Consider the following 25,648-nt stretch of genomic DNA (forward strand, 5'->3'; position numbering starts at 1 on the left):
ACAGAGATCGTGACCCCTGAGGATTCCTGGGTCAAAACTGTAATGTGACCTAGTTCAGGGTTTTTCTGGGTGATCCTAGGAGGAAGTAGAAGCTACTTGCCTTTTTAAGAAATGGAAAGGTTAGAAATATGAAGAATGTTGGTGAGAAATGTCATAAACACTGTTGCCATGTTTATTTATTTAATAAATGGCACACACACACAGAGAGAGAGAGGTCTTCCAGGTAAATGTGCACAAGGACTGCTGCTTGGATCCCCGAAAACGCTATAAGTGCTCCCTTTCTCTCATGTCTCTTTCCCCTTTGAATGTTTTTGCTCTGCTTTTCTGTTGTTCTACCTCACTGTGTCACTCACGGCACAGAAATAGATAGCAGAGTCATTCAGCTGGCTGTCAGTCTTCTCCATGTTGAAGGTCCCCTCGTCTTTCTTGTCTGTCTTCTGCTCGGCTTTGAAGCCAAGAAGAGTCCCATCAGCTCGTGGGTCATAGCTACTCAGGAAAAGCTTGGGAGGTTGGCCTGGATGCTGAATGTACCAGAACAGATAGTAGACATTCCCTTTGTAGGAACAGTTGAGCGAGATACCCTCTCCTTGGGCGACATGCACAGTGCCTTCTGTTTGGTCCACTGACTGACCAACACTCCCTTCTGCAGAAAAGATTATGCCATAAGAGATTATATTAGATGGGCAGGAGGACCAACTGATACATCAGTGGAAAACTCAAGACCAGCTCTGTGGTGCTTGGCATCTTGGGGCTATCTGGGATAGGGTTGGGAGTTTTGTAATTCTTCTACATTCTTGGTTCATTATAATTGTGTTAGTTTTGGATCATTATAAAAAGGACTCTCTTTTTTTTTTTACATTTTGACTTGTTTCCTAATTTGGAGTTATAAGCTGTCTCTAAACATGTGCAGGAATTTTGTGTGAAAGAGTTCCACACTGGTTGATTTGCACAGCTCACCTGTGCATCTGAAGAACTGTACAGCTCGGGTATTGCTTCACACCAATTGTACACTCATTGAAAGTAATGTGTTGTCTCCCTGCCCATTTCTACCTCTTTTCCTTCTTCACCTGCACAGGTAACACAACGCAGGAACATACTAAGCTGCCTTACACAAAGCCAAACCATTTCCGACTCACACACATGTTACATTCAACCCACCAATGGGCTGTGTCATGAGTAAAAGTGTCACAATAAACACTGCATGCTTGTTTCAATGTGCAAATGTTAACCCACTGAACTAATGAGCTTTAGCCTGCCAAGATAGTCATGTTAATATGGTATTTAGAAAATGAGCAAAGGTCCAAAAAAAATTGAGATATAAAAAAGCTCTATACTTACTTAAAGTCACAGCCAAGAAGATAATACATGTTGACATGGCAATCATGGTGATCCAATTTAATAGAAGCTGGCCTGGCTTACGATTTATCCTCAGCCGTAGATCAAGTCCATCAATAAGTTACATTGACTTGATGTTTTGCAGCGCAGAGTGCTAAAATTTGCCTTCCAGGAGGCTGGCTTCCTCTTTCTGACTTAACCACTAATGGTTTCCTCCTCTCAAGAAATGACTAGTCTGCCACTTCTGCAGGTGATATGAATTCCCTCCCCCTCAAAGCTTAGACTGGAACCACAGCTTTTTTCTTTGTCAGCTGTGATGTGTTTTGTGGATGAAAAGGGGTGAGTGAATCTGGGGAGTCGCGGCAGCGCCCCCTTGTGGGTCCAGGCATGAACTGAAAACTGGAATATTGTGCATTTTGGAGAACTTTTTTGGGGTTGAACAAGTTGCAGCTGTTTCAGAACAGAGGGTGTCTTCATCGCTTCCAGCTTTGTGATCATGTGTTGTTCCCAAACCTTCCTTTCCAATTTACTTTTTAGTAAACAAGGAGGGCTGACAGCTAAAATTCTATGATGTTCTGCTCCATCCGTTGTATTGGATATCTGCCCAGAAGATGTCTGCCTGGTGCTGGGTGAATTTGACCATTGCAATTTGCCTCCGATCCTTGTTGTTACATGGCTAAATTCAGTTCTCTACATTTCCACATCCCTTTCTGATTATTATTATTTTTTAAAAAGAAGGCTTCTCAGAAATACATCACTTCACCCTAATATATTGTATTTTTAATCCTATTTTTCACTATGCATTTTTATATACACTTTACCCCCCTGTATCAATGTCTGTACATATTATTTGCTTGGAGAACTTCACTGCATTGAAAAAAAATCACTAAAATGTGCATCTCGAAGTATGATTCTGTTTCTGTTGCATATTCTGCAAGGGAAATGCCCCTTTATTAAAATGGAAAGGGGTCAAACCATCAGGTTTGATGGTTACAGTGGAATGGTCTTAGGGGTGGGGTGCACATTTTTAGTTTCTGTTTATTTATTATTATTACTTTGTTCAAGAAAAAAAGGGGGAAATCCCCTTTAAATACTAAAAAAACTGCACTTCTCTGACACCTGTAATTCTGTGTCATTCGTTGAATTCTGGCTGCTTTTGTCCATTAGACTTAGAGAATGTGCAAATCTCCAGCTTTGAAGAGAACAGGGGAGGCTTGAGGGAAATAAGGAATGGCCAAGTTGAGCCCCTCAGTATTTGGGGGGGGGAGGGGGGAATCCTAGGCATCTTAACCAGATCCTATGCATGTCTGATATCATAGGTTCTAATGCCTGCCCTTTTAGCCAGACAGATTTTACATCCAAGCTAAATGAGTAACTTGGATCCCTGAATACTCTGTTCTGTGTTCTGTTCTGTCTTTCTCCTTTGCAAGTTTTTGCTCTGCTTCTCTATTGGCCAGCCTCACTGTGTCACTCACGGCACAGAAATAGGTAGCAGAGTCGTTCAGTTGGATGGCTGCTTTTTCCAGATTGAAGGTCTTGATCTTTTCATGAGTGGCACTGAAGCCTCGAAGATGCCCCTCATCAGAGAATTCTTTTGAAAACTCTCTCATGAATAGCTTGGGAGCTTGGCCAGCATGCTGAATGTACCAGAATGGGTAGTTAGTCGTGGAAGATGACTGATAGGAGCATTTGAGAGAGAGTTTGGATCCTTGTGGGATGATCACAAGACCTTCACTTTGTTCCACTGTCTGCCCAACACTTCCTTCTGCAGAGAAGATAATAGCACAAGAGGAGATGTTAAATGGACAGGTGGACCAATGAACACATCCAAACCAGCTTTGTGGTGTCTTTTGGATTTGACTGTTTTTTATAAGTTTCTGTCTTTAGCTTTACTTCATTATAGTCCTGTAAACATGTGCAACATTATTTCTAATATCTTTCATTTGGGAACTTCAGCTCAATAACTGACTGCCTAGTTTGCAAAAGCATCAATGCTGACAAACTATGGAACGCATGGCAGTTCCATGCGATCTTCTGCATATTTCAAGATGCAAACATTAAGCAGGTGAACAGATGATTTTGGTGCCAGTTTTGGAGAGCCACTGCCAACCTGTGTTGACCGTCCCAGGTTACATGGACTCCAATGGGCTTAATTGGTATAAGGAAGCTTTCTATGATTTATAGAAAATGAGCAAATGTCCAATGAAAGAAGATATTTTAGAAAACGCTACTCACTTAGAATTGCAGCCAAGAGCATAACACATGCTGACATGGAGATCATGGTGAGGAATTTGTTGACGTCCAGATCCAATTCAGGCAAAGATTCATTCACTTAAAATGCATCCTCAGCACTGAGCCGATGCAGTCAGTACATAAGAACGACTTGATGTTCTCTCAAAGTTGCCTTGGAGGAGGCTGGCTTCCTCTTTCTGACTTAACCACAGGTGGTTTCCTCTCCTGTGTAGTTGACTCTGCTTTCCCTTCAAAGGTGAAACTGAAGCCACATTTTTGTTCGCTGCGACCTATTTTGTGGGCATCCCCTGAGCAGAACAAAAAGTGGGGAGAGGCAGAGAACCAAACTGTGGGTAACTGTGCCCCCTTGTGGATATAGGCAGCCCTGTTTAGGGAAGTTTTTAATGTTTGATGTTTTGTTGTGTTTTTAATATCCTGTTGGAAGCCACCCAGAGTGGCTGGGGAGGCCTGGCCAGATGGGTGGGGTATAAGTAACAAGTTGTTGTTGTTGCTGTTGTTGTTCTTCTTGTTGTTGTTCAGGTGCAAAAAGTAAATCTATGTAACCCGAACCTATGCATGTCTTAGGTCAGCAACTTTTTCAGCAGGGGTCCGGTCCACTGTCCCTCAGACCTTGTGAGGGGCCGGCCTATATTTTTTTGGGTGGGGGGGGGATTGAATGAATTCCTATGCCCCACAAATAACCCAGAGATGCATTTTAAATAAAAGGACACATTCTACTCATGTAAAAACACGCTGATTCCTGAACCATCCGCGGGCCAGATTTAGAAGGTGATTGGGCTGGATCCGGCCCCCAGGCCTTAGTTTGCCTACCCATGTCTTAGGCCATCAGATCCAATGTAAGTAGCCCAGAGTGGGGCAGGGGGCAGGGGAGAGAGATAATTGAGAATGATACTTTTTCCTTCAGTGATAAGCACAGTGTCTTCTGTCTGTTTCACTGACTGTCCAAACCTGGCACCAGAGATTATGATAGATGGGGAGAAGGATTTTTTTTTTTTTTTTTTTTGGAGCTCTTATAATTTCCCCTCTTCCCCTTTCCTTCTTTATAGCCTTCTAAGCATGTGCACTGTTAATTTTGAATCTTTTGTTTTGTGGAAAGGGTAGTATTAGGCTTGTTTCTACATTCTACAACACTGGCACAAGCTGTCTCTGCACATCACCAAGTGTTTTGCGTGGGGGGAAAGAACACTTCTAGAATTGCATAGTTCAGCTGTTGTTTTACACTCACTGAACATTACGTGAGCACAGTTGTTGAGTTGTGCAGTTCAGCTGTTCTGTACACATAGTGTAAACACATTGAAGGTTACATCAAAGCAACTTCATAAGTTTGTTATTGCTGTTTAGTCATTTAGTCATGTCCGACTCTTTGTGACCCCATGGACCAGAGCACGCCAGGCACTCCTGTCACCCACTGCCTTCCGCAGTTTGGTCAGACTCATGTTTGTAGCCTTGAGAACACTGTCCAACCATCTCGTCCTCTGTCGTCCCCTTCTCCTTGTGCCCTCAATCTTTCCCAACTTCAGGGTCTTTTCCAGGGAGTCTTCTCTTCTCATGAGGTGGCCAAAGTCTTGGAGCCTCAGCTTCACGATCTGTCCTTCCAGTGAGCACTCAGGGCTGATTTCCTTAAGAATAGATAGGTTTGATCTTCTTGCAATCCATGGGACTCTCAAGAGTCTCCTCCAGCACCATAATTCAAAAGCATCAATTCTTTGGCGATCAGCCTTCTTTATGGTCCAGCTCTCACTTCCATACATCACTACTGGGAAAACTATGGCTTTAATTATACAGACCTTTGTTGGTAAGGTGATGTCATAAGTTTGTAGCTTCTGTGAAATCTAACCTATGCTGATTTCACCGTTGATGCACACCAGAAACCCCGCACTTGCTTCTCTTGCATTTTGTCTGTTGACTTATCTCCCATGCCTCGTCCTGCCTGCCTTAGCTCCTCCTCTGCTCAGACACTGAGAAGAGTTTCTGCACAGGGGAAGTCCCTCCCTGACACACTGTGTCACTCAGAGCACAGTAGTAGACAGCAGCATCTGCCAGCTTCACCTGATGGAGAACAAGTGTGTTGGATTTCTTGTCCTGTCCAACATACACTGTGCTCTTTGGATCAGCCCCTTCACCAGGAATCCCTGGATATCCACCAGCAATATACCGAAGCCCTTCTCCTGGGAACTGCCGGTACCACTGGATCACATCACTTGATTCAGAAGAGAGGCTGCAGCTGAGGTTGTATGGTTTTCTGTCAAGTGCTATAGCCGATCCTGGCTGGATGACCTCTTGAGCCCATCCAGGGTTACCTGCAACGAAATTCACAAAGAACCATTCAGAAAGTCCATACACATGAAATTTGACAGCTCTGGTATAGAGAAAGGGATGAGTTCATGATCAATGAAGGATCAAGCCTTAAATTTCATCTTGCCTGTCTCCAGATAAGGACATTTCTGGGTGATTCTGGCAGAAGGAATTAGAAGCTGCCGAGCTGTTTTAAACAGCAGCACTAGCGACTGCCATAAATCCTGTCCCATAAGCCTAAGTTGCAACCACATGAAGAATATTGTGCACCAATTTGGGGGGATCTATTTTGGCTGGAGCAGAGAAGCAGTGCTCCACAACAGACAGTCCTGAGGTCCTAGCTGGCTTTGAAATTCCATGATGTTTACCAAGATTCCTCTTCAGTAGATCTCTGTCTGATCATTGAGGCTGTTAACCACTGAGTCAGTGGTCCCTGCTGGCTTAGATGTACAACAAAGATCCACCAGGAGCTGTGTATTCAGTATTATGGGTCCAATTTTAAAGAACTGTCTTCCAGCTGAGGTCAGACAGGACCCATCCCTGTGGAACTTTGGGTGCCTAATGAAGATTTCACTTATTCCAGCTAGTGTTTTAACTGAAATCAGTTTTTCAGAACTTTTTCTGTATCATATTTCTTGTCCATCATTTCTAAATGATCATAGTAAAGTGGTATATAAAAAAATTGAATAAAAATAAAATAATAAAAATTATTTCATGAGGGAAAAGAAAGAAGGGTTGGCAGCTAACTTTTTATCATGTTATCCAGCTCTGAAACACACACACACACACACACACACACACACACACACCCTGCAACGTTCCTACTTCTATGTCTTTCATTAAATTCTGAATGATTTTGTCAATTAGACTTTGAGCATGTGCAGATCTTGAGCTTTAAAGAGAGCAAGGGAGAGTGCGCAAAACATCAAATGCCCATGTTGGGTCCCTTTGTTTTCAAGAACTAATTGGGGGGGGGATGTAAATATAAGCATGTTTTTGCCATCAGATCTAATGCAAGTTCTCCAGTGCTACAGAGGTCTTCCAAGGATATGAGCACAGGATTGCAGCTTGGATCCCTGGTTTTCCTTTGAATGCTCCTGTGTTTCCCCCCTTTGCATGTTTTTGTTCTGCTTCTCTACTGGCCAGCCTCACTGTGTCACTCACGGCACAGAAATAGACAGCAGAGTCATTCAGCTGACTGGAAGCTTTCTCCAGGTTGAAGGTCTTCGGAGTCTTTTCATGGGTGGCACTGAAGCCTCGAATATTTCCCACATCAGAGTCATCTTTTCCAAAATCCCTCAGGAAAAGCCTGGGAGGCTGGCCAGGATCTTGAATGTACCAGAATGGATAGATGACGCCTGACAAATCATAGGAGCAGTTCAGAGTCACTTTTTGTCCTTGGGTGACAGTCACAGTGCCTTTTGTTTGCTTCACTGACTCTTCAATACTCTCCTCTACAGAGAAGATAAAGGTAAGATGTGAGATGGGCAGGTGGACTGGCTGATAAATCAGTGGACAACCCCAGACCACTTCTTGGCATCTTCTTTTAAAAAAGTATTTGGGGATGGGAGTTGTGCTACATTCCCCCTTCAGTTTCACTTCATTAAGGTCTTGCAAACCTATGCACCTTTATTTTTGAACCTTTTCATTTCAGGATAAGGCAATATAAAGCTTCTTTCTGCTTTACACTGAACACAGATCCAGGATGTCTCAGAATGTTTACAAGCTCTTTGTGTGATATAAAGTACGCGTCTAGGTTTGTGCAGTTCAACTGTTTTGTGTTTGAAGATTGTACACTCTTTGAAAGTGATGTGTGAACACCCTTATTGTCTCTCTGCCCTTCCCTTTACGTTTTTCTCCTTCTCCATCCACAAACCTAACTTAGCTTAGAAACCTAACAAGCTGCCTCATATTGAGTTGGTATGAGCCTTCAATGTGGCCCTCAGTGCAGATCAATACATTGTTTACATTCAAACAGACTGCAAAGTCTGTAAACAATCAATATTAAGAAACTATGTTAACATACATTGATTTTCTGTGGTCCTCTGCATGCTTGTTTCAAGTTGCAGACATTAAAGGGGTGAACTGGGTGAGTTTTAGCAGTCAAGATGCTAGATATTCGTAGGTACTGTTAGTCTCTCTGCCCAACCAAGTACATTGAGTTAGACAAGAAGACGAACCCATATAAAGTCTCAGAGGTATATTATACAAGGGGTGGAAGGCAAACAGAGAAGAGATCAGTGGTGAGGAATCTGGCGATCCCATGGATGTTGCTGGAGTCAACTCCCACAAGACCCGGAAAATGGCCACCAAGGGTTGAGGTTGTAGTTCAACAACATCTGGAGGACAACAGATTCCCCATTCCTCGGGTATATGCAGCCATCGGTGAAAACAGCCCTAACGGTTGGTGCAAATTCTGAAGAAGCGATGATTTAAGGATTGTAGTTTTGTGGTACAGCATCCATGTAGAAGGTCTCAGGTTCGTTCCACAATGACACTTCCTGGTTGCACAGAGAGAGATCCCTTCCTGAAACCCCCAGAGACAATATTATACAGCCCTGAATTAGATGGACCCCAAAAGGCTGAATCGGGTGTCTACATTCCCACGATGTTTGAAAGAAATGAGCACAAATCCAAAGAAATCGGGATGTTAAAAAGTCTACTTACTTAAAATTACAGCCAGGAACACAAGACATGCTGGTGTGGAGATCATGGTGAGGAATTCGTCCTCTTCTAGGTTGAATTTATGAGAAGCTGGTCTGGCTTCAGATCTATCCTAAGTTGTAACTCAACTATTCCCGTAGCTTACAATGATTTGGTGTTCTGCAGCACAGAGGGCTAAAAGTTGCCATACAAGAGGTTGGCATCTTTTGTCTCACTTGTGGTTTCCTCTTCTAAGGAATTGACTTGTGTGCAAGCCCTGCAGGTGATATGATTCAACTTCAAAGGTGGGGCTGAAACCAAAGAGGTTTGGTGGGGGGTTTTTTTGTTTCTTTTTTGCTTGCTATGACACATTTTGTGGACCTTCCTTGAGCTGAATGAGGCAGCGAATGAGACTCTGCAGTAACAGCAGCACCCCCTTGTGGGCGCATCTATGAAGTGATAGTTGCATCTGTCATAATAACTTACATTGATAGGTTCATATATATAACAAGACTCCCCTTTGCCAAATATGTTCACAGGGCCGTTTACAAAAATAAGACAGTATGAAATGTATGCACAATAAACAAAATGTTAATTAAAATAATTCTCATCCTTTGGCAGCAAAATTAAAAAGGACATAAACTGATTAGATTTTAGAAGCCTGACAGAAAGGGTGAGTCCTCAGCTGGCATCTACAAGAAGATGTAATTAGGATGAGATGGGGCTCAGTGAGAAGAAGCCATTCAACAGATGCAGAGCCACCACAAAGGAGGTGAACCCCACTCCTGAATGATCTTTGGGAGAGTGGTCTGTCTCACTACATCCAAGATGTAGCTTTTCACAGGGATCAGGAAAGTTGACCTCCCCACCCTGTTTTCAATAGCAGCAATCTGTCCTGAAGAAGATTAAGTGGTGGCCTTAAGGATGATGGTGCCACTGAGCATGTGCTGGAAGCCTTTTCCTCATCACTCGGGGTCACAGACATTTTACACAGATCTTAGGTTAGGGAGCCAAGAGCTTTCAGATCAATGGAGAACCATCCCAACATCTCCCACAACCTGTGTTATAAGAACTATAAGGACAGGTTCCTGAGCTTTCTTTATCCCTCTTCCCTCCCTTTCCATTTTCCCTTGTGTGCTGTGCCTTACTATTTTGTGTTAGCCACCCTAGAAGCCTTTCTCTCTCTCTCTTTGGCTAAAGACTGAGGCATATCCCAAAATGGAAAACGAGTGAGGTCCCAATTGATGAAATACGTGCAGCTTGCAGATCTAACATATAGAATAAGAGAACAAGAAGAACATTTGTTAAAGAAGACTGGAAAATGTTTATTGAATATATGGGGGGGGGGAGTTGTGTACACTTGAAAACGTTGCCAGCATTAAGATAAATTCAACAGTGTAAATAAGTTTTGTTGCAAGTAATAAGGGAATGCTGAATGGTTTAGTTTATATAAAATATGCAGGGATTTATGCTTTGTAAAATGAACCATGGAAAGAGAAGAAGGGAAGTCATTGATATTTTCAGGTTGTATGAACGAATATTCTAAATGGTAAAACAAAAAATTTGTGTGTGTGTGTGTATGACTGAGGCATCAATGCTTTAAATCAAGAAACTTCAAGGAAAGAGAAGGGAGACATTCAGTGTCACATGTTGTTGTTGTTGTTTAGTCGTTTAGTCGTGTCCGACTCTTCGTGACCCCATGGACCAGAGCACACCAGGCACTCCTGTCTTCCACTGCCTCCTGCAGTTTGGTCAAACTCATGCTGGTAGCTTTGAGAACATTATCCAACCATCTCATCCTCTGTCGTCCCCTTCTCCTTGTGCCCTCCATCTTTCCCAACATCAGGGTCTTTTCCAGGGAGAATTCTCTCCTCATGAGGTGGCCAAAGTATTGGAGCCTCAGCTTCACGATCTGTCCTTCCACTGAGCACTCAGGGCTGATTTCCTTAAGAATGGATCGGTTTGTTCTTCTTGCAGTCCATGGGACTCTCAAGAGTCTCCTCCAGCACCATAATTCAAAAGCATCAATTCTTCGGCGATCAGCCTTCTTTATGGTCCAGCTTTCACGTCCATACATCACTACTGGGAAAACCATAGCTTTTACTATACGGACCTTTGTTGGTAAGGTGATGCCTCTACTTTTTTTTTTCCCCCAGTGTCACATAAACCAGGGATTTTATCAGATTTCTACTGGAATGAATTGGACCTTGTCAACTGAGCAGATGACACCACCATTTGTGGAAAAAAGTACTCTACATGCATCTCTTCATAATGAAGAATGGCTTCATAAAAAAAAACAAAAACACCTCCAATGCAGTTAGACAGTTGCACTGAATCCAAGAAAGCGTTTTGACACACCTTAAAAACTAACCAATATTTTGTGGCTTCATTTTATGTGGACCAGAGACCAATTTAGTCAGATTGGTCCTTGGTAGGCATGGGTGTGTGGAAAGAGGAGAGTGATGGAGGAGACATTCTAGTTGGTGCAGATTTGAAATGGAATCCCCCCATCTGCACTTCCTGAAACAATATACAAACCAAAAGTATGCATCTTTTGAAATTTGCACTTCTCTGAATTTTGTAATACTCTATTCAGTATTGTGCACTGCCAACAAATTTAATATAAATTGGTACATTTCTCATGCAGTTATTATTTCTCTGAAGATCATGTCTGTTATGTGAGCTTGTTTTGCATTACATTGTGATAAAATCTGCCTCCTCCCACCACTTTTTACACCATGGTGAATCTGAAATGGTGCTGTCATGTTTGAAGCCTTCCCATAAAACCAGGGTTTGAATCCCCACTGGGCCATGAAGCTCACTGGGTGGCGTTGGGCCAGTCACTCACTCTCAGCCTAACCTACCTCACAGGGTTGTTGTGAGGTAAGCCACCTTCTGATGCCTCCCTCAGGCAGAATAATTTCTTGCATTGGCCCTGTTCATAGTGTGTTTGTGGCTGCAGCCAGATTTGAACCGGGAGACTTCCAAATTCATCCTTGCTGACTTAGTTCTAGCCACAAAACCATTTGGCAGACATTCAGAACTGGGGCAAGACCTCATAACGTTCAGCTTGCCTCCCCCATCACAGTCTGTTTTAGCTCCTCCTCCGTTGAGCCACTGTGGGAGGTTAATGCACGGCGACAGTCCCTCCTGAACACACTGTGTCACTCAGAGCACAGAAGTACACTGCCGCATCTGCCAGAGTGACACGAGAAAAGCTGAATGTGGAGGACGTCTTGTCTTTGGCAAAATGCAATTTGCCCTTTGGATTAGCAGTGTCCTCAGTTTCTCCTGGATATGCGCCAGCTAAATACCGAGGTCCTTGTCCTGGGAACTGCTGGTAGAGCTGGATAATTTCTGTGCTAACAGATGAGAGGTTGCAAATGAGGTTGTGTGCTGCCCCATCAAACGCTATATCTGAGCTTGCCTGCTTGATCTCTGCAGCTTTTCCAAGGGAACCTACAAAAGAGAGAGCGACGGAAAATGAGGTTGGCATTTCATTCACATTGAAATGGCAGGAAATGTCAGGCATAAACAAAACATGGATCTCTGTGTCTCTCTCCCCAGTCTTCAGTCTCCAACCACAGGAAGGTCCAATAGATCCCAGGAGTTTTTAGTAGGAGGATTGAGAAAAATACTGAATATCACAATGCTGGCTCACATAAAGCTACTGTTTAGCTGCATTGACTGCCTGTCTGTTTACTGTGAGTATTTAAATAACAACTGTTCAGCCAACCAGTTTTTCAAGAATTAAAACAATAACATTTCTATTTTTTTCAAATAAACAAATGAATTTAGCTAACAAAACAGCAAAGCAGATATCATCAATAGAAAGCACATGCAACAAAAATAGACGTGGGCAAATAAAATCTCCCTTTCAGTAGAAATCTACTGAGCAAAGGGCTCAGTAAGAACCACTCATTTGTCCCCCCTATGCTAGAAGTTTCTTATTCAAAAATGGCATCCCTCATGAGGAACCTGAAGTGGTAAAGTCCATTTTATTGCCCACAGTGGACGATACCACTTCAGTCTGTACAAGTGTAGAGATAGCACCAGAAGATAATAAATCAGGAGCTCTTGAGGAATGGAATCGTCCATGAAAGCGTCACTTACTCAAGACTGACGTGATTAACAAAGCCAAGTTACAATGAAGAGTCATTTTCTTGGATGAAGGAAGAAGCAAGGCACCAAGATGGATTTTGAAAAGGAATGTGATTCTGGCAAGCTTCTGAGCTCAGCACTGCGCAATCTGAAGTATAAGATGGTTTGGAGAAACACTACCAGCTCTTTTTCTCTTGCTAAGCTTTTCTTTTTTCTTTTTCTTTTTCTTTTTCTGCTTTTTTTAAGTACAGGGATTGGTTGACCAAGGGATGTGGTTGGCGGCTAGAATGTCTGTGTGCCGTACAGGAAATTTGCTTTCTAACATCTTAGTTAGGACTCAATATGTACAGAAGTGGCTCAGCGTCTCCACCTTGCGTCTGAAAACCATATAACAGTAAGAATAAATCCTTTTGGGGTTGTTCACAACACTTGTTTCTGTCTGCATTTCAACTTCACTTTACTGTGTTCAGAGAAGCAGCATTTCCAGAATTTGAGTGACAGGGAGGGAATTATTACAGTGCTAGGGGAAGCTTGATTGTAGCACTGGCTGTCTTCTTCCAGAGGACAGGATTCCATCAATACAGTCAATAGGCCCAGAAACAAACATATTTTATTAAAATACGCAGGAGTGCCGCAGGAGTAAATTTTGGGTCTTTGTTCCAAGTTGTAGAGGGGCCTAGTAAGGCTCCCCTGGAAGAATTAACAGAGACAAGGCTGCTGATCTTTTAGTAGAGGTTTTTATTGCTAGAGTAAATGTATATTCTAAGATTATTTTTTAATAATAATAATAATAATAATAATAATAATAATAATAATTTTATTAAAGATTTTCCTCATTTACGAAAGCATATGCATTGCCTCTTTCTTTAGGTTGTGTTTTCTACAGATCTGTTACATTTGTTGTGAGACATTGGTGTTATATGCAGTATTATTATTATTATTATTATTATTATTATTAATTAATTATTTATACCCCACCCATCGGATTGGGTTTCCCCAACCACTCTGGGCAGAATAATAATAATAATAATAATAATAATAATAATAATAATAATAATAGACAGAATAATAATAATAATAGACAGAATAATAATAATAATAATAGCAATAAAAGATCAAACATTGCAAACTTCCGTATAGAGAGCTACCTTCAGTTGTCTTATAAAAGACAGATAGTTGTTTATTTCCTTGACATCTGATGGGAGGGCATTCCACAGAGCGGGTGCCACTATCGAGAAGGCCCTCTGCCTATATGCAGTATAGGATTAATTTTTTGCAACTATTTATATACCACCAAGATTAAGGAGCAAAGTCTGTGGTGATCAGCATAAGATAAGAAACAAAACTGCACACACATCAAATACAAAAGACATCACAAATCAGAAGATCAGCTTAATAAATCAACACAGGTAGATCACTCCTTAGCACGGGTTGTGATTCGGCGCTTCTTCACATTCACAAAGCGCGATTTAGCGCTTCTGCAGATGTGCGACCGCCAAAACCTGGAATTAACCTGTTCCGGTACTTCCGGCTTTTGGTGGTCCATAACACAAAAAAACACAACCTGAAATGGCTGTAACGCGAGGTATGACTGTAAATCATTTCCCAGAATGTTTTTAATATTTTACACGACCACCACATATGAGAACCCTCCCTCCCCATTTTTATCCATACAACAACTCTGGGAGGTAGGTTAGGCTGACAGGCCACTGGGCTTCAGGGCAGAGCAGGGATTTGAACGCAGGTCCTAATTCAGCACTCTAATCACTGCACCAGTATGATACGCCATTGATACATGCTGGCACATGTTTTGCGTATGTATTTGAATCTCATGCTGAATGTGCTGGGGGGTGTATTTAAACCACCCTAGGAAAAATATACATTTGGTGTTCTGCAAGGGAGAAGAATTGGCTTGAGAATTTCTCCCCACATTTCCCCCCACTGCTGAGCTCAGCACCCTGGCATCACTTTGTGTCTGAATGCAGAGCCTCACTGCGAGACTCAGATCCCAGAAATAAATTCCGCCATCCTAGAGAGAGATGTCTTCCGACATCAGAGGAACTGTCTTGCTTTTAAGAGCTAAAACAACAGAAAGCAGTCACTGCAGAAACTGATTCCTCTGAGCAGGATTGTCATAAATCCACAAGATCAGCTGGGTCTCTCTATCTCAAAATATTCACAGTACCAGAAAAGGTATGGACCTGAGATGCTGGTACAGTCCTACCTTGGATCCCAAATGCCTTGCAAGTCGAACATTTTGACTTCCGAATGCCGCAAATTTGGAAGTGAGTGTTCCGGTTTGCAAACGTTCTTTGGAACCCAAACGTCCAATGGGGCTTCCTGCAGCCAATCAGAAGCCACACTTTGGTTTCCGAACATTTTGGAAGTCGAACGGACTTCTGGAATGGATTCCGTTTGACTTCCAAGGTAGGAATGTAATGGAATTGCAAGATTAGGTTGCATCCTGACTCCCTTGGATTTCTGTCTGGCTTGGAGTCTGACTGAGAGAGACTCCTCTAAAGGAGACATTTGAAAATGCCATGAAGAATTTGTTCACTCTGTCTCACATTGGTCCCATCACTTCCACTCACAGTTTTGTGCATGTGACAGTGAGCTTTTGCTTCACTGTGGGCTCCAAAGCACAGTAGTACACAGCACTGTCCTCAAGAGAAACCTTTTGAATCTTCAGATCCACTGTCCCTTTTTCTGCGCTCATGCTTCCAGAATATTTTGCTGCCTTGTCATCTGTGGGTGAAAACTTGGTTTTTGACAAGATATGCTCCAGAGGCTGATTGGGAAACTGACGATACCAATACAGGTAAGGGATGTTGGATGTTGTGTTGAAAATGCAGTGTAAATGAGCATCTTCTCCTGCTGTGATGGAAATCTCAAAATGTGATTGGGACACGGAGTCACTTTGAACAGCCACTGCAAAAGGGAAGCATGAGAGATGAATTTTCTCTTGCATTATCTATCTATCATCTATCTCTATCTATCTATCTATCTATCATCTATCATCTATCATCATCTACTCACCTTTGCTCTTCTCCAGGTTTTTTTTTTAAAAATGACTCATATGCAATGGTCAACTAAGCCGGTCCTACCATTAGACAGTTGGAGATGGCCACCCCAGGTAGCAAGTGCTTTGGATCTCTAAGCTTAGACTACAGCTCTCCGGTGGGGTGAAAGACTCTCTTCCATCACCAAAGTTGAAGCAAGATTCAACTGCCAATCTAGTACATGGAACAGAGGCTAGCACCATTGTGTCCTTCACCACAGGAAGCCAAATGTCTTGGGCTGGCCCTAATGGTCAGTATCCAAAGAATACAGTGTGTGCACCTCAATGTCTCCATGTTTTGTCAGAGGATGTTAAATTTGAGGAAGCTGTGAGGGCTGGTTGTGAGTGGGGTAGGATATACACCTGAAAAACATCCCGGTGGAGATGCTGAAGTCAGCCTGTGGTCCTTCAGATCCCACCTGATGCTAATCATTTTCGGCTCCATCATCTGTTTTCTAGACACATGCCCCTTGGGTGGGTTGGGGAGAGAATACCCGCCATGAAGCCCTACAATAGTGTCAAATCATATAATGTTGGGTGCTCCCAATGAAAAAGAAGCTTAAATTAATCTACAAATGCCATGATGAAAGTCAATGGAAATGTTACCTGATTTCAGGAGCAGAAAGAATATTCCGAGAAGAGAAAAGCTGGGGCGTAGTTTAGAAGAGAAAATCATCCTGGTGTTTGCTGAAGCTCTTGCAAGTGAAGCGGCTCCTTCCTGACTTCTTGTGTTTGAAAAGCACACAACTGGGGCAAACTCTTTCTGTGGTTGGCCACATTTGCTTCCTGGCCTTTGGTGATGTTCATTCATTGCCCCCCAATCACCAACTTGTGGTTTTGAATGAGTTGTGCTTGTATTTTCAAGTGGGAAATAGATCAGTGAGGTAGGTGTGAAGGTCTAGGTTGCCCTCTAGCAACTAGAAATTTAAAAACAAGAAAAGACTGAGGGTGTAGGGAAGACACTGAAGCCTTGTCAGCATGGGTGCTAAGGAAGACAGACATCTGTGATGGACGGCAGAGCCAGACTAGAGTCTAGTGATGCAGTTCCTCTGAAACTCTACCAGAGTCCTGGAGCCTCTTGCTGATCACAGCTAGTCACAGAAGGGGGAGGTACAGCAATTTTGGAGGGGAAGAATAAAAGGATTTTTTCTGAGGGAGAGAATTAGATAGCGCTGGATGAGAGATGGGGGCTGGCTTTGAGATAGGGCTAATGTTCAGGTTAAGAGATAGGGTTTGATTGGAGTTGGGAGTTAGGGAGTGAGATAAAGAGAACTGGTTCTGAGTGAAGTTAAACATACACACCGAGGAGACTATCCTGAGTGAGAGAACAGAGTCTCGCAGCTTGGATAGGGAGACTGGGTTGAGGGTATGGGAAAGGTATACAGACAGGAGTGTTCTGGGAGTGCTGTGACTGACCCAGGAGAGGTAGACCTTGTAGATCAAGCTACCTGGGTGTCAGTATAGCCAGGAGAGGAGTGTTCTTCTAGGTACTGAGGAGACTCCCAACCCAGTAAACAAGAGGTCAGGTGATCCCCTGGGTCTGTTATACCATTTATAATACCTCATGTGTGGGATTGTTAAGAGAGTGGGTAAGTGAGGAAAAGTGCCCCTCGCTCATGAACCAAAGGATTAAGCTGTGAAGGAAGCTGCATGGTGTTAAAAGTATTTAATTGTAATCTCTAAGTGACAGAAACTGAGTTGAGCATTTTACCATCTAGAAGAAGAAGAAGAAGAGTTTGGACTTGATATCCCGCTTTATCACTACCCTAAGGAGTCTCAAAGCGGCTAACATTCTCCTTTCCCTTCCTCCCCCACAACAAACACTCTGTGAGGTGAGTGGGGCTGAGAGACTTCAGAGAAGTGTGACTAGTCCAAGGTCACCCAGCAGCTGCATGTGGAGGAGCGGAGACGCGAACCCGGTTCACCAGATTACGAGACTACCGCTCTTAAAGACTACACCACACTGGCTCTCTAGTCTGGAAATCTGAATATTTATCTACCCAAAGTGTACCAACTGATTTTTAGTGACTGAACTTTAAGAAAAGTTGTGCCTATAATATTTTGTTTAAGCCTGAGACATCTTATAGGTAGTGAAAGTAAATAAATCAACTTCTACCCGAAATAATGCATTTCCTTACCCACTTAGTTTCATAAACTTCTTTTCCTTTAATAAAGCTTTTCTTGTTTGTTGAAGCAACTCCTGTCTGAGACTCTAAACCAGTGATTCTCAACCTGTGGGTCTGCAGATGTTGTTGGACTACAACTCCCATCATCCCTGACCACTGGTCATGCTGGCTGGGAATGATGGGAGTTGTAGTCCAACAACATCTGCGGACCCACAAGTTGAGAACCACTGCTCTAAATCACTAAGTTCTCCCTCACACAAGTCCCCCGCTTGATAATCTGTGGTAAACTTTGTGTGATTGCTGTACTATGAGGTGGGTGCACTATATTTAATTGGGGGCAGTTAGCTTGAGTGAATCTGCCACATTATTAATGGGTGGTATTAATCAGGCGAATTCACCAGAACGTCAAACACCCCACTAAGCAAAATGAGATGGAAGGGCTCCAAATGCAGCAGGACTTATCATAGTTAGTAGGAAAGGAGGTAACACCCACTACAATCTAAAGGGGGGGGGGGGCTTGCAAGACCATTAAGTTCAGAATCTAAAACTGCCTAACCACACCACTTGTTTCTTTCCGTCAGAAGGTGTCCACCTTACTGCTGTTCTGTGTACCTTCTTTCATCAGGGGCAGGAAGAAAGGCTGCTGGGTTTTTTGTACAAGAGAGGCAGAAGGATGCAGCACTGTGTCACTCAGAGCACAGTAGTACACGCCAGAATCTTCAAGAGTAACTCTGTTGAAGGAGAATTCATTGGCCTTTCGATCGCTGGTGATTGTCATGGCTCCATCTAGAATTTTACTTGACACAGTACCTTTGTATCCAGATACTATGGAATGAGGAGCCTCATTAGGGCGCTGCCGGTACCAAAAGATGTTATCATTTGAAATCTGAGGGTGCTTGCAAGGGAGCTTCACTTTTTGTCCTTCTGACCCTTCCACGAGAGGATCTTGGGTGATCTCGCCTTGACACTGAAGGATCCCTGGGAGGCCAAACAGACAGGAGAAAGTCAACACAGCATACATGGAACTGCTGGGTTTGCAGTCATCCTCTGACATCATATCGGGCAGCACGTATTTAAAATCACAGAAATGGGAGACCAAGAGAAAAGGAGAGGAATCCACTCACCTAATGAAGTAAGCATCACGATGAATGAGGCCAAGGTGATGGGCATTATTGACGGTTTAAAAATCTCTCTGGTTTACCAACTGAGAGCAAAAGGGAGATGATGAGGCAAGGATCCAATCTTCACTGTGGCTGAAGAACAAACAGAGAACGTCTGAGGAGGAGGCTGGTTGACAGACTGAGAACTGAAGTGAGGGATTAATATGAGTAAGACTCTGCTCCCTTGTGGCCAAGGGCTGGCACTGCGAGGGTTTTTACACACTTGGCTTTTGCCCTGTGCTTTCCAGGCACAGGTACAGTGGTACCTCGGCTTACAAACTTACCGTATTTTTTGCTCTATAAGACTCACTTCTTCCCTCCTAAAAAGTAAGGGGAAATGTGTGTGCGTCTTATGGAGCGAATGCAGGCTGCGCAGCTATCCCAGAAGCCAGAACAGCAAGAGGGATTGCTGCTTTCACTGTGCAACGATCCCTCTTGCTGTTCTGGCTTCTGAGATTCAGAATTTCCCCCCTTGCTTTCCTCCTCCAAAAACTAGTTGCGTCTTGTGGTCTGGTGCATCTTATAGAGCGAAAAATATGGTAATTCGTTCCAGAGGTCCGTTCTTAACCCAAAACCATTCTTAACCTGAGGTGCGCTTTCACTAATGGGGGCTCCCGCTGCCACTGTGCTGCTTGCGCGCAATTTCCGTTCTTATCCTGGAGCAAAATTTGCAACCCAGAGCAACTACCTCTGGGTTAGCGGAGTTGTAACCCGAAGTAGGGACGAGGGTGGCGCTGTGGGTAAAACCTCAGTGCCTAGGACTTGCTGATCGCAAGGTCGGCGGTTCGAAGCCCTGCAGCGGGATGAGCTCCCGTCGTTCGGTCCCAGCTCCTGCCCACCTAGCAGTTCCAAAGCACCCCTACGTGCAAGTAGATAAATAGGTACCGGTTTATAGCGGGAAGGTAAACGGCGTTTCCGTGTGCAGCGCTGGTGCTGGCTCGCCACCTGACCCAGAAGTGTCTCCGGATAGCGCTGGCCCCCGGCCTCTTAAGCGAGATGGGCGCGCAACCCTAGAGTCGGACACGACTGGCCCGTACAGGCAGGGGTCCCTTTACCTTTACCTTTAAGCCGAGGTATGCATTTTAAATTTCATTGTCTGAGTGCTATTTTTCTTTTTCATGAAGCTTTTCACATGAAAACCTTCTCTGAAGAGCAACCAGTGGCATTTTGGGTTTTCCACGGAACACTGTTTTGCTCCAATTCAGCTTTAAAGAGTGGCTTTCACAGTAAAAGCGTCAGATGGGCACAAAAAGAGGGCACAAAAACGCAACTTAACTTGGAAAGCATATAGGATAGATAAATAAGCTCTCAGGTAGGTAAATCTCCACAGTTTGTTTTCTCTCATTCTCATTCCCCAATTTTATGTTCAGTTCCACACCAATCTGCAATTTTAAAAAATAAAATCCTCATTAGCATTTATTGTCCTAATCCTCATTAGGATTAATTATTTGCAACTATTTATATACCACCAAGATTAAGGAGCAAAGTCTTTGGTGATCAGCATAAGATAAGAAACAAAACTGCACACACATCAAATACAAAAGACATCACAAATCAGAAGATCAGCTTAATAAATCAACACAGGTAGATCACTCCTTAGCAGGGGTTGTGATTCGGCGCTTCTGCACATTCACAAAGCGCGATTTAGCGCTTCTGCACATGTGCGAACCCCAAAACCTGGAAGTAACCTGTTCCGGTACTTCCGGCTTTTGGTGGTCCATAACACAAAAAAACACAACCTGAATTGGCTGTAACCCGAGGTATGACTGTAAATCATTTCCCAGAATGTTTTTAATACTCTACACGACCACCACATATGAGAACCCTCCCTCCCCATTTTTATCCATACAACAACTCTGGGAGGTTAGTCTGACAGGCCACTGGGCTTCAGGGCAGAGCAGGGATTTGAACGCAGGTCCTAGTTCAGCACTCTAATCACTGCACCAGTATGATACGCCATCGATACATGCTGGCACATGTTTTGTGTATGTATTTGAATCATGCTGAATGTGCTGGGGGCTGTATTTAAACCACCCTAGGAAAAATATACATTTGGTGTTCTGCAAGGGAGAAGAATTGGCTTGAGAATTTCTCCCCACATTTCCCCCCACTGCTGAGCTCAGTACCCTGGCATCACTTTCTGTCTGAATGCAGAGCCTCACTGCGAGACTCAGATCCCAGAAATAAATACCTCCATCCTAGAGAGAGATGTCTTCCGACATCAGAGGGACTGTCTTGCTTTTAAGAGCCAAAACAACAGAAAACAGTCGCTGCAGAAACTGATTCTTCTGGGCAGGATTGTCATAAATCCACAAGATCAGCTGTGTCTCTCTATCTCAAAATATTCACAGTACCAGAAAAGGTATGGGACCTGAGATGCTGGTACAGTCCTACCTTGGATCCCAAATGCCTTGAAAGTCGAACATTTTGGCTTCCAAATGCCGCAAATTTGGAAGTGAGTGTTCCAGTTCACAAACGTTCTTTGGAACCCAAAGGTCCAATGGGGCTTCCTGCAGCCAATCAGAAGCCACATTTTGGTTTCCGAACATTTTGGAAGTTGAACGGACTTCTGGAATGGATTCCATTTGACTTCCAAGGTAGGGATGTAATGGAATTGCAAGATTAGGTTCCATCCTGACTCCCTTGGATTTCTGTCTGGCTTGGAGTCTGACTGAGAGACTCCTGTAAAGGAGACATTTGAAAATGCCATGAAGAATTCGTTCACTCTGTTTCACATTGGTCCCATCACTTCCTCTCACAGTTTTGTGCATGTGACAGTGAGCTTTCGCTTCACTGTGGGCTCCAAAGCACAGTAGTACACAGCACTGTCCTCGAGAGAAACCTTTTGAATCTTCAGATCCACTGCCCCTTTTTCTGCACTCATGGTTCCAGAATATTTTGCTGCCTTGTCATCTGTGCGTGAATACTTTGTTTTTGCCAAGATATGCTCCGGAGATTGATTGGGAAACTGACGATACCAATGCAGGTAAGGGTTGATGGATGTCGTGTTGAAAATGCAGTGTAACTGAGCATCTTCTCCTGCTGTGATGAAAATCTCAAAATGTGATTGGGACACGGAGTCACTGTGAACACCCACTGCAAAAGGGAAGCATGAGAGAGGAATTTTCTCTTGCATTATCTATCTATCATCTATCTATATCTATCTATCTATATCTATCTATCATCTATCATCTATCATCATCTACTCACCTTTGCTCTTCTCCAGTTTTTTTAAAAAATGACTCATATGCAATGGTCAACTAAGCCGGTCCTACCAATAGACAGTTGGAGATGGCCACCTCAGGTAGCAGGTCCTTTGGATCTCTAAGGTTAGCCTACAGCTCTCAGGTGGGGTGAAAGACTCTCTTCCATCACTAAAGTTGAAGCAAGATTCAACTGCCAATCTAGTACAAGAAACAGGGGCTAGCACCATTGTGTCCTCCACCACAGGAAGCCAAATGTCTTGGGCTGGCCCTAATGGTCAGTATCCAAAGAATACAGTGTGTGCACCTCAATCTCTCCACGTTTTGTCAGATGACGTTATATTTGAGGAAGCTGTGAGGGCTGGTAGTGAGTGGGGTAGGATATACACCTGAAAAACATCCCAGTGGAGATGCTGAAGTCAGCCTGTGGTCCTTCAGATCCCACCTGATGCTAATCATTTTCGGCTCCATCATCTGTTTTCTAGACACATGCCCCTTGAGTGGGTTGGGGAGAGAATACCCGCCATGAAGCCCTACAATAGTGTCAAATAATATAATGTTGGGTGCTCCCAATGAAAAAGAAGCTTAAATTAATTTACAAATGCCATGATGAAAGTCAATGGAAATGTTACCTGATTTCAGGAGCAGAAAGAATATTCCAAGAAGAGAAAAGCTGGGGCGTAGTTTAGAAGAGAAAATCATCCTGGGGTTTGCTGAAGCTCTCGCAAGTGAAGCGGCTCCTTCCTGACTTCTTGTGTTTGAAAAGCACACAACTGGGGCAAACTCTTTCTGTGGTTGGCCACATTTGCTTCCTCGCCTTTGGTGATGTTCATTCATTGCCCCCCAATCACCAACTTGTGGTTTTGAATGAGTTGTGCTTGTATTTTCAAGTGGGAAATAGATCAGTGAGGTAGGTGTGAAGGTCTAGGTTGCCCTCTAGCAACTAGAAATTTAAAAACAAGAAAAGACTGAGGGTGTAGGGAAGACACTGAAGCCTTGTCAGCATGGGTGCTAAGGAAGACAGACGTCTGTGATGGACGGCAGAACCAGACTAGAGTCTGGTGATGCAGTTCCTCTGAAACTCTACCAGAGTCCTGGAGCCTCTTGCTGATCACAGCTAGTCACAGAAGGGGGAGGTACAGCAATTTTGGAGGGGAAGAATAAAAGGATGTTTTCTGAGGGAGAGAATTAGATAGCGCTGGATGAGAGATGGGGGCTGGCTTTGAGATAGGGCTAATGTTCAGGTTAAGAGATAGGGTTTGATTGGAGTTGGGAGTTAGGGAGTGAGATAAAGAGAACTGGTTCTGAATGAAGTTAAACATACACACCGAGGAGACTATCCTGAGTGAGAGAACAGAGTCTCGCAGCTTGGATAGGGAGACTGGGTTGAGGGTATGGGAAAGGTATACAGACAGGAGTGTTCTGGGAGTGCTGTGACTGACCCAGGAGAGGTAGACCTTGTAGATCAAGCTACCTGGGTGTCAGTATAGCCAGGAGAGGAGCGTTCTTCTAGGTACTGAGGAGACTCCCAACCCAGTAAACAAGAGGTCAGGTGATCCCCTGGGTCTGTTATACCATTTATAATACCTCATGTGTGGGATTGTTAAGAGAGTGGGTAAGTGAGGAAAAGTGCCCCTCGCTCATGAACCAAAGGATTAAGCTGTGAAGGAAGCTGCATGGTGTTAAAAGTATTTAATTGTAATCTCTAAGTGACAGAAACTGAGTTGAGCATTTTACCATCTAGAAGAAGAAGAAGAAGAGTTTGGATTTGATATCCCGCTTTATCACTACCCGAAGGAATCTCAAAGCGGCTAACATTCTCCTTTCCCTTCCTCCCCCACAACAAACACTCTGTGGGGTGAGTGGGGCTGAGAGACTTCAAAGAAGTGTGACGAGCCCAAGGTCACCCAGCAGCTGCATGTGGAGGAGCGGAGACACGAACCCGGTTCCCCAGATTACGAGACTACCGCTCTTAACGACTACACCACACTGGCTCTCTAGTCTGGAAATCTGGATATTTATCTACCCAAAGTGTACCAACTGATTTTTAGTGACTGAACTTTAAGAAAAGTTGTGCCTATAATATTTTGTTTAAGCCTGAGACATCTTATAGGTAGTGAAAGTAAATAAATCAACTTCTACCCGAAATAATGCATTTCCTTACCCACTTAGTTTCATAAACTTCTTTTCCTTTAATAAAGCTTTTCTTGTTTGTTGAAGCAACTCCTGTCTGAGACTCTAAACCAGTGGTTCTCAACCTGTGGGTCTGCAGATGTTGTTGGACTACAACTCCCATCATCCCTTTTTTAAAAATAAATATTTATTAAAGTTTTTGAATACAAATACACAAATAATAAACAATCTTACTTCCAACGCAACGTGGTTTCATCAATTCTTTGGACTCCCTCACGTCTCCTGCTCCCATTTTCATCGTAAAACGTTTTTCCAAGCAAATTATCAACTTGTTTACGGTCTTGTATCCACTCATTTAAATATAATCTAGCAATTCTCCAAAAAAATTTTATGTTTTCTTTAATCTCACTTATCATCGAATTCAAATCTAATTTAGTGGTGGCCAATTTTTTATAATCTAGCATCCTTCTTAACTTTCAACCAAGTTACAATGTTTTTGTAAGTACATCTTAAATTTCTTCCAGTCTTCTTCAATCCTCTCTTCTCCCAGGTCTCGGATTCTGCCAGTCATCTCGGCCAGTTGCATATAGTCCATCAGCTGCATCTGCCACTCTTCCAGTGTGGGTAGATCTTGAGTTTTCCAGTTTTTAGCAATGAGTATCCTTGCTGCCGTTGTTGCATACATAAAAAATGTTCGATCCTTCTTTAACACCTTCTGGCCGACAATACCCAGGAGGAAGGCCTCTGGTTTCTTAGTGAAGGTATACTTAAATACCTTTTTCAGTTCATTATATATCATTTCCCAGAAGGCCTTCACCTTAGGGCATGTCCACCAGAGGTGAAAGAATGTTCCTTCGTTTTCTTTACATTTCCAACATTTATTATCAGACGAATGGTATATTTTGGCTCAACTCCCATCATCCCTGACCACTGGTCATGCTGGCTGGGAATGATGGGAGTTGTACTCCAACAACATCTGCGGAACCACAAGTTGAGAACCACTGCTCTAAATCACTAAGTTCTCCCTCACACGAGTCCCCCGCTTGATAATCTGTGGTAAACTTTGTGTGACTGCTGTACTATGAGGTGGGTGCACTATATTTAATTGGGGGCAGTTAGCTTGAGTGAATCTGCCACATTATTAATGGGTGGTATTAATCAGGCGAATTCACCAGAACGTCAAACACCCCACTAAGCAAAATGAGATGGAAGGGCTCCAAATGCAGCAGGACTTATCATAGTTAGTAGGAAAGGAGGTAACACCCACTACAATCTAAAGGGGGGGGGCTTGCAAGACCATTAAGTTCAGAATCTAAAACTGCCTAACCACACCACTTGTTT

General features: G+C 43.3%; 1 protein-coding gene across 7 annotated transcripts in view; it reads right to left on the bottom strand.

Moving 5' to 3' along the window:
• LOC309326639 (T cell receptor alpha chain MC.7.G5-like) overlaps nucleotides 1-25,648 on the bottom strand; it is a 142,626-nt gene that overhangs the window by 85,932 nt on the left and 31,046 nt on the right. Inside the window, exons 1-2 of one of the 7 annotated variants that reach the window (XM_081835510.1) lie at nucleotides 18,936-19,077; nucleotides 18,424-18,789 (exon numbers count right to left, since the gene is read on the bottom strand). The exons of 2 other annotated variants lie outside the window; for them this stretch is intronic. In XM_081835510.1, coding sequence (XP_081691636.1) covers nucleotides 18,424-18,789; nucleotides 18,936-18,981 — 412 coding nt within the window. In that variant the 5' untranslated portion in view covers nucleotides 18,982-19,077. Of the gene's footprint in view, nucleotides 1-336; nucleotides 644-1,338; nucleotides 1,582-3,570; nucleotides 3,714-5,587; nucleotides 5,889-8,550; nucleotides 8,768-18,423; nucleotides 18,790-18,935; nucleotides 19,078-25,648 lie in introns of those variants that run through there. 4 more of the 7 variants (XM_081835512.1, XM_081835513.1, XM_081835514.1 and 1 more) reach the window with 4 other exon arrangements.

The sequence above is a fragment of the Podarcis erhardii genome, assembly GCF_964252035.2.
Source record: "Podarcis erhardii genome assembly, chromosome: 13".
Lineage (NCBI taxonomy): Eukaryota > Metazoa > Chordata > Lepidosauria > Squamata > Lacertidae > Podarcis > Podarcis erhardii.